The sequence below is a fragment of the Talpa occidentalis genome, unplaced genomic scaffold (genome assembly GCF_014898055.3).
Source record: "Talpa occidentalis isolate TD23 unplaced genomic scaffold, MPIMG_talOcc4v2.1 talOcc4.12, whole genome shotgun sequence".
Taxonomy (NCBI): Eukaryota; Metazoa; Chordata; class Mammalia; order Eulipotyphla; family Talpidae; genus Talpa; species Talpa occidentalis.
The window spans coordinates 72,258,882-72,268,531 of NW_023601212.1; the positions used below are offsets into that span (position 1 = coordinate 72,258,882).

Consider the following 9,650-nt stretch of genomic DNA (forward strand, 5'->3'; position numbering starts at 1 on the left):
TAATTCACAAACCCAAAATTCACTCATGATGCCCAGTGTCATGAGTACAGACAAATGCTGTTGTGCACCACGATCAAGACAGGGAAGCACCACACCCCCCTCAAACATTCCCTCCTGCCACCTGTTTGTGGTAAAACGTGGCCCTCACCCCCTACTCTGCAACCATTGGCTGTTTTCTATTCCTGTGACCTTGCCTTACCTGGATCATCATGTAAAAGGAGCCATGTGATGGCTCCCCTTACTTAGGGTGCTGTTTCGAGATCCCACACTGTTGTGCGCAGAGCAGCCCTGTGGCCTTGTAGACATGGTTTGCTCATCCCGTTGCCTGAAGACATTTGGCTCACATCCTGTGTTTGGTCACTATAAGCATTGTGTGAACATACATTTTCATTTCTCCTGGAAGCACCGAGGAATGGAATTGCTAGGTGAGTGTTTAACAGAACAAGAAATAATCAAGCTGCTTTTCAAAGCATGTTGCATCCCCACCAGCAATACAGGAATGTTCCAGTTCTATCGAATTCTTGACAGTAGTTGGTGTTTAGTTTTGTCTTTGGTTTGGTTTTGAACATTCTTTTTTTTTTTTTTTTTTTTTTTTTTTATAGAGGCATGTTTTTTTTTTTTTTTTATTTATTTATTTGTTTGTTTGTTTGTACATGCACTGGGTACAGTGAGAAGCGCGGGAGGGAGAGAGAATTCACCAGAGCCAGAGCGGGGAGCAGAGCAGGCAGAAGGACCGAAGGACACTGCTGAGGGGAGGAGCGGGCGGCAGAAGAGGTCTGCGCGCCATGTGGGACCCTCCTCTGGTGACCGGGGAGCAGCCGGGGATCAAACCGGCGCTGCAGAAGCCGCAGGCAGCTTCGCAACCCAGTGCTCAACCGCTGCGCCACCAGGGAGGCCCTTGGTTTTGAACATTCTTATAGGATTTAGTAGTATCTGGTTGTGATTATCAAGTCTACCTTGATATACGAACTGTAGATATTTGGATTTGGAAAAGCCTCCAAAGTTCTTTGAATCCATATCCCAAATGCAATATCCCTGATGACCACCCGTCTCAGTGCCTCTAAAGGGAGGGTACTCACCACCCCCGGTGGAAGGCATGGGCATTACTGGAAAGTTGCAAGGATCAGAAAGTTCTTGTGCTATGCCAGTGTCTGCCTTCTGCCTTGCGTGGTGCAGGAGGACTCTGAGCCAGCCCACAGACGCAGGATCCTCAGAAAGGCGAGGCTCCTTCCCAGCCCATCTAGGAGTACAGCGCCTCTTTCTTCCTGGCCCTGTCTCCGTCCCTCCTAGTGCAGGAACTCAGAGGAGTGGATCAGTGGTACCTGGAGGTCAAGTGCCAATATTAACCCATTTTACAGATAAGGAAACTGAGACCTAGAGAGGGAAGGTAACTGCCCGAGGCTGTCAGGAAGTTAGTGCCAGAGCCCAAGGCCAGGCTTGGCTTTCTTTGGTTCCATCCTACAACCACGCTCACACCCCCAGCCCTGAATTCCTTGCTCTACACACCAACTGGAATTTGATTCAATCCGACTCAATTATCCAGGCACCATGACAACACCTGGCTTTATGTCCTTTCCTTGTAAGAGAAAAAAAGTACAAGCAGTAATAGGCCTCGTGGAGACAGGCAAGCTTTGTCATTTGGGGCGATGAGATGGCTTTTTGCCAGGGAAAATAACTTCTTAAAATATTGAAATAAAGGCTTTCAGAAATTGTACATGGATTAAGGTTTCATTTATTAAATAACTCAACAAACAGTTAAAACTATGAGTGCAAGGCAGGTTTCAATATTTTTAACAAGGGCAGAAAGCCTCACTTTAGAAACAAAAAGCCTGTCCTATTTGAGCTTGATTAAATTCAGCAGAAAACATAGGGCCACGAGCAACCTCAGTCCTGTGCCATGATGGAAATGGGCCCCAAAACAGTGAATTTTTTTTGTGTTTAACACGTGAGGTCAAATAAAAATACTCTTGTTGACATAAAATTCCAAAGCTCGGGACATCCCTGGCCACACAGCCTTGGCCTCCAGGGGCTGAGGCAAGATTACACCCAACAGGGCACAGCACCAGCCTGTCAGCAAACGATGTTTTTACTTCTGACCTGTGCTTCAGGCACCTCAGACATGATATTTAAATGCTCCCTGTGAAGATGATTTATTCCCTTTCTGGATGAACTGCTCCCTGGATCCTTATAAACTGGACTCAGTTTTAATGGTATTCATTAATTTCCCTTGGGGAAAATTTGAATTTCATATAGACCTTGGGTTTCCTTCGGTAATAAAATATATGCAATTTTCAATTGGTTACTTTAATTTTTTTCCTCCAAAAGCCTCACAAGCTAATGTTCCTCATTTCCTCTTCCCTCCTCAACTCAAATGATCCTTGTTTGGAAAAAATGAATTGTTTATTATATTTTTCTAGATAACCAGGTGCTGCTAATAGTAACTTCTGTTTTATGGAGCATCCTAATTAGAATGTTTGTATTTCTGTGCTATTTATTCAAGGGTTTTTGCTACTGTTGTGGGTGGGGACATCATACCACACAAATGACTCTACAGTCACACAGCCATGTCACCAGGTTAAGTCTCACCCTACTGGACCAAAGAAAGGGCAGTGATGAAGCTCTGGGTAAAACCTGGGGTCCACCAAGCACAAAGTCTCTCAGCCCATAGCTGTGGAGTTGCCAGAGAAAGATATACATACAGACAGGGCCTCCCCTGGTGGTGCAGGCAGTTGAGCGCAGCGCTGTGAAGCTGTCCACAGCCTCTGCAGCACGGGTTTGATCCCGGCCTGCTGGTGAGAATCCCACATGGTGCGGCAGACCTCTCCTGTCTTGCCCGGCTGCTCCCCTCAGCAGTGTATTTCAGTCAATCTGCCTGTTCTGTTCCCCACTGTCTCCGGTGAGTCCTCTCACCCTCCCGCACATCTGGCCTGTACCCCAGCTCTTGTATGCATCAATAAATACATCTTAAAAAAAAAAAAAAAAAGATGTACAAACAGCAGTGAACTTGGCCAAAACTGCTGAACCTAGACTGGTTGCCTCTGCAGCTTTTGGTGCCTGCTTAAAAATGGACGTCCTGGACCTCCCTGGTGGAACAGGGGTTAAAGTCTCAGCACTGTCAAACTATCGGTAGCCAGTGCAGCATGAGTTTGATCCCCGGTCAGGGAACTGACCCACATGCTGCAGCAGACCTCTCCTGTCTCACCCGCTGCTCCCGTCAGCAGTGTATTTCAGTAGATCCACCTGTTCCGCTCCCCACGCTGTCTCTGGTGAATTCTCTTACCACCCCCACCCTCCCCACACACCTCTGGCCTATACTCCAGTTCTTGTATGTATAAATAAAAATAAATCTTTTTTTTTTAAGTGGACATCCTAATACAGCACAATTCATCCTTTCTCTAGAGATGGGATGGGAGCATGATGACCCAAAGCCTCAACATCATTGAACACTGCTTTGATGTATACCAGACCTAATCACGGGAGTTAGGGGACCAGGCAGATTGGTGACCATTGCCACTCCTATTCTTCTGCTCCTTGCTGCATCCTGGCAGTGCAGGATGCCTGGAGACATTGGTCACAGGGAAACCGTGTATTTATCATGCCATGATTCTAATAACCCATGAAAGGAAGGAAACCTCATTAGCACCTCTGACCTATCAGACCTTAAAGCAGACAGGGGTACCTAACAGCGCCTAAATACGAGCCCCTCCAAATTACTGCCCACCTAGCATGTAGCTACAGGATTTTATTTATTGAAGGACAAGAGAACCATTGATTAGTAATAAATGCTATAGCTAAATTCATAAAGTCTCAGTGAATCACAGTACAAGTATCACCTCACTCAGACTCTGGGAGGGACAACTGTTATCCTCATTTCTAAGCTGAGAAACTGAGGCCAACAGTGCAAGCTATCCCAAAGAAAAAAAGACCAAAGAAGTTGACTCTGACACCAGAGATCCTCCCCATCGCCAGCCTGGTATGCCCAAGGGTCCTTATTGCTGAAGTTCAGTTACCTGAGCACCTGCAATGGTGAGACTGCAGAGGAAAACAGAAATCATCCTAACAAAGAGTCTTAAGAATTAACTGACCTGTTATACAATCAGGCTCCACTCAAACAGCCCTCCTACTGTAGCTCCAGAAAGTCCCCATCCCCCATATTGAAAGGCCCAGAAATCACATTGTGAAGCTGTGGATATACAGTGCAAATCAACTGCAGAGACAAATTGTAAATCGTATGAAAGCTGCAAGACTTCAGGAAGACCACCAATGACTGGAGGATGTTCAGACCCAGCCCCAAACCACTGGCAAGTGAAGGAAGGCCTGGCAATGCCAGACAAGCCTGCAACTGAGACTGAGGAAACTGACAAGGCTAATGACAGGATGGCACATCAACAAGAAGTGATTTAAATATCAAAGGATTAAGAGAGGCTCTTGGGGAAATTGATGGTGCCCTTGTACATTATAGCAAAACCAATCCTCTTTCTAACGGAGCTAGGAAAATCACACTCAATGTGAAGAATAATATATTGAGCTATCATACAATTTATTGGGAAAATTATGATCCTGCCAAATCAACACTTGACTCTTTGTTGGTTCTACAAATTAATACATAATTGCATTCATAACCTAAAATTCCTTGACTATAAGACAAACGCAAGATATTTTCCAAGATAAATTCTCAAACTCTTTTGTCCTAGCATTGACACTATTACTATTTGATGCCCATTTTAAGTGAATTCACTTAAGGGGTTTTCTTTCCAGTCTAATTACCCACTGCCTCACACTGGGGAACAGTCAACAGCAGGCAATCAGCTGCTCTTCCATTATTCTAATTGTGTAAATTCTGCCCCATATCCATTTAAACCACCAGGAAGCCCCTTCTCTGGACTACGGAGGACAACCTTCCCCCCTCATTTCCCTCATATTCAGTCTTTACCAAAGATCTACACCAAACACCAGCCAAACTGCAAGCATTTACAGTTTCTTAACACTGTCATCAAAACATCAACCACTATGTTCTTCAACACCTTCTGTAAAGGTGATAAGTTTATTTCAAAGTTGACAGGTCTTTTGGAAGGGATGTCAGATTTCATTACAGAGAGAACATGCACAAGTAGGTGAATAAAATGAACTTTTTGAAGGTTTCACATGGTAAAGCAATACACTGGCAATTTGCTTTGGGGGAGTGTGTGTGTGGGTGGATGCGTGTTTAAATTTAGAACCAGCAAAAACTTAGACTCTCCTTGGAAATTGATATGCTTTCTCCTTTTTGAGTTTTGGAACCATGAAACACATAATCTTTCCCTCTGTGAACTGGCTGCAAGAAAGCTCAAAAACAAATTTCCTCCTGATCCTAAATCTATTTTGATAATGTTTTGTATACATGGCTTTTATTTTAGACCAGCAGAAATCATTTTGGCAGGAGCATGCTTCATTTGACTTGACTTGGATTGTACAAGGAGCCATTAAATCAAGAGAAAAGAGTGAAGACTTAGGGATGCCAAGGCTTCCTAAGGGGTTAAGTGCTATAGACAGAACAGGCCCTGCTGTCAGAAAACTGGACAGGAAGGTTTCTGGGGATAGGGTTTAGAGGTATAAGGGGGTATTAACCCCCTGAGGTAGAGTCTCAGGGTTGAAATTACTACAGTATCACCCCAACACTCCCCACACTACCCCACCTCTCCTCCAGCCTGCCAATAAAACTTCCAGCTTGAAGAAATGGAGGATAGATGGTAAGGAGCTCTCAGGGCTCCCCAGAGGAACCAGAAATCATCCTGTTCCTGGAGCAGCCCTGGTGCTGCCTCTTTCCCCTTGCCTGGGCATGCATAAGAGCAGTTAATAAGGGTAAAAAGACATGACGCCGAGATCCAGCCCTTATCAGCTTCATGACCTTGGACAAATTCTCTGAACCTGAAAATCCTGTCTATAAAACCAGCAGTGTTTCTAGTACGGTGAGGTTAAGATTAAATGAGTTACATATAAAGCACTTAGAACAGTGTCTGATACAGAGTGCCAAATGAATGTCATCTCTTCTTTGTATTCCCTTGAAAATGGAAGGATGTCCCAGATGGGCTTTTGAGGGCAGAGACCCAGCATCATCCATAGGTGTTAACTTTGTAATTTGGGGGCAGTGAGCTCTAGGATGGACAAAGACTCCATCATAGAGAAAACTTCACTCAGGCTCCCTGACTATTTCCAACCAGGCCCTGACTTTTGGATTTGTGTTCGGCTCTAGATTTTCCAGTTTTAGTAATAATTCCCCAATAACTCCCCATCCTCCACAGCTGGTCACCTTGGATACCTACTTAGTTTCTCCATCCCCCACCACCCTAGGTGATGCCTGGCCCTGGCCTACCTTCAGCGAGAATCCTGTTCGGTTGGTTTAGCCAGAACCCCAGTCAGTCCTGAAGTTTCCTTAGTAGTTTCCCATCCACTGACCATGATGGGGTTCTGATGAGATGTTGGGTTCAGATGAATGGGGTCCTTGGGTTACCTGAGAAAAGGTTCCAGTTTCCCTTTCAGCAGCACACAGCAAGTTTGCAAAGGAGATGAGGACGTTTGCATAGACACAGGCAAGCAGAAAGAGCTGCATTTGAAAGGAACAGGTTTGTTGAAAGAGATGCCTGCATAGACGCAAGAAGGCAATTTTGGGACAAAAGCTGCATTTTACCAGGGAAGGAATTGTTCTTATATAGTTCTTTTTGGGGGGAGGAGTTCATTCCTTTGTGAACTTTATATCTATTGTTAAATTAATCACTTCTAGGGGGTAAGTGGGTTAATTTATAAGGACCAGAGATTTTCTCCATATCCCCACCTCTGCCTACTGATATTTTCTGCCTACTGATATTTTCTGTAGCAGTCCTTTATAATGACTGACAATTTCCGTCTCTTCACCTCCAGGCAGCACTTAAGGATTTTTCATTTCCATGGCTGGTTCACTGGCGATGTTAATTATATCTACCCCCACCTGCTTCTGGTCCTGTGAGGCCTCCACCCCCAATCTACTCTAAACCTCCATCAAACCCCATCTGCCCCGGCTGTAAATTCCCCAGGTATTTGAGATTGAGTGGGGTTTTACACTGTCATCTCTCTTGTCCTCTATTATAACAGTCCTCATAAATCTCTTTTGAGAGCTTTAACCACAGTCCAGGTCCGGTTTTTCACTGACAGCCACCTGCTGTCTCCATACACCCATACTGCGTTCTTATGAGTGTTCAGGACCCGCCGCCCAGAGGCCAGGGCCTATTTCTGGGGTTCCCCAGACCACAGAGCTACAAGGAGAGTCCGGGATCTCCTTAGGGGAAACCGGTGGTCCCTTTACCGAGTATCTGGGGCCGAGGGGGTCGAAACCGGTAGGTTGAAGCCTGCTGACCCACTACCCACACACCTGGCCCGCTCCGGCGCCCCGAAAGCCCAGCCCGGGGGCGGAAACCCCGCAGACAGCACTTCCGGCGGGGGCAGGGGCGCGGGTGGGTGGGCCTGGCGCGCGCGGGCGGGGTCCCGTCGGGCAGGGCGGGCCGCGTCTCGCGCTTACGTCACTTCCGGGCGCGGCGCGGTGAGCGCGGGAGGCATGGCCGCCTGCTTGGCGAGGCTGAGGGGCGGGCCGCCGCGGGGCGGGAAGGGTGGGTGGCCGGGCGTCCCCTTCCCACCCCAGGCGCCCCTGCCCCGGGTCTTCTTGGGTCTCCGCTCTCCCTGATGGGTGGTGCTCGAGCTTCTGCGGCAGGGGGCGCTTCACCGGCATACACCCGCTGGGGGCGGCGGGGAGGGGGAGGATGCGCGATCTTTGCTCGTGCTGCGGCTCTCAGGGAGCACCACGCACGTGGTGATGGCATGGCTGAAAACCCCCTTTCACCCCCCGCCAGGATTCATGAGCCCCGCTAACTTCGGCGTGGAGTCTTGAACGAATGCTGAGTGCGTGGGAAGTGCTGCTCGCAAGAGGAAATGACATACCTCACTTCATAAGACAGAAGTGTGTTTTGACATTCCACTCTCTGCCTGGCCTGCCTGTACATACATGTGTGTCTAATCAGTGGATCCAGAAAGTCCCAGGTGAAATCTGTATGGGCGGGCAGACACTTGCTTTTGAATGGGCCTACTTGTGTTTCTGTTTTAATGCCAAGTGATATGTTGTTTGGAGCCCCAAGGCATTTCTGACACCGATTGACTTGCTCCCTTTTTCTTTTTTACGTAAACTAATGGCACCATTGAAGAGACCCAGCTATGGAAGACAAACCGTTGGTGATATCAAAACAGAAGACTGAAGTGGTGTGTGGGGTCCCCACTCAGGTGGTCTGCACAGCCTTCAGCAGTCATATCCTGGTGGTGGTTACCCAGTTCGGGAAGATGGGTACCCTGGTCTCCCTGGAACCTAGCAACGTCACCAGTGACATCAGCAAGCCCATGCTCACCACTAAAGTCCTTCTCGGCCAGGATGAGGTAAAGTGGTTGGGAAGGGAGCCCCACCATGGAGAAACAGCTCCTGTGACTGTAATTTGTCAATACAATCAAAGAATGTCTGCTAGGCTAGCCTGGTAACAGTGACTGTGTTTTTGGGACCCTTTGTGGGTCAAAGTGTATCCAGCTGCCCTTGGTGGATGCTTTCCCCAGTCCATTGCATTTTATCCTACAGATGTTTGGAGGTACTGATTTTGTAATGTAGGCCTTCCCCTGGGTTTGACCCTGTTATGATCTATTACAGTAATGAGTGGGTGTCATGTGCTCAGTTCTGAAAGATCATCTATAGGATTGAACAGAGTTCCCCTCTACACATTTATCTTTAATGAGTCCTTCCAGATTAGAGATAGCTGGAAGAAACAGACAATAGAAGGCACTAAGAAAATAAATGTAATGATGCTTCTTTAGCAGTTTGTTTATGACTGCAGTGTTTTGGGAGTCTCCTGAACTCTGAATCATTGTTGCATCAAATTTATGGGGTGCAGGAAGCCTGTCTGGATTCCTAGGGATTCTTAATGAAGTCATTGAGAAAGAAACAGATTTCTTGCAGTGAAAATGTTTTTCCCCCTATCCTTTACCAGCCACTCATCCATGTCTTTGCAAAGAACCTGGTGACATTTGTGTCTCAAGAAGCCGGAAACAAAGCAGTTCTCCTAGCCATGGCCATGAAGGACAAAAGCATGGAGGGGGTGAAGGCATTGAGGGAGGTGATCCAGATGTGCCAGGTGTGGTGATTATCAGCCACACCTACTCAGCAGAGCCAGGTGGAAATAAAACATCATCTCAATGATTTGAAGACCACTCCCCACCCCTTCATTCCCTCAGAAGGCTGTAGACATTTGGCTGTCTTTGGCTGTAGACATTCAGAAGAAATATGCACATCTCAGCCAGAGACTCTTTGTTAGGTCACTAATAACATCCATGAATGGAAGTGGGGAGGCAGAATGTGTCTTGGGGGTATTGTGAATGGTTCTCACCAGGGTCCAAATCATTGCTTGTATTTGAAAATGGAAAGAATGAGTCATCAGACATGAGTCATGGCCCTCGATCTGCAATATCAATTGTTGGAGGAAATTTTTTTATTAAAAATAAATGTGTATCCCAAAATACTTCGCCATCCTTCTTAACAATACTGAGAAATTTCAGTCTTACAGCACAGTTCAACTTAGAGTACCCTACCTGGGAGAAAAACCGGTTTG

General features: G+C 46.7%; 1 protein-coding gene and 1 long non-coding RNA gene across 3 annotated transcripts in view; one reads left to right on the forward strand and one right to left on the reverse strand.

Moving 5' to 3' along the window:
* The window catches only part of LOC129145511 (uncharacterized), a 53,495-nt gene extending 46,079 nt beyond the window's left edge, over positions 1–7,416 (reverse strand). For both annotated transcript variants that reach the window (XR_008551187.1, XR_008551188.1), the window contains exon 1: positions 6,353–7,416. This is a non-coding gene — a long non-coding RNA (uncharacterized LOC129145511). The remainder of the gene's footprint in view (positions 1–6,352) is intronic.
* Positions 7,417–7,769: 353 nt separating this feature from the next.
* PSMG3 (proteasome assembly chaperone 3) lies at positions 7,770–9,571 on the forward strand. The gene is made up of 2 exons (XM_054693554.1): positions 7,770–8,433; positions 9,033–9,571. The coding sequence occupies exons 1-2, from the start codon at positions 8,218–8,220 to the stop codon at positions 9,183–9,185; spliced, it is 369 nt and encodes a 122-aa protein (XP_054549529.1). The 5' UTR covers positions 7,770–8,217; the 3' UTR covers positions 9,186–9,571.
* Positions 9,572–9,650: the final 79 nt, after the last annotated feature.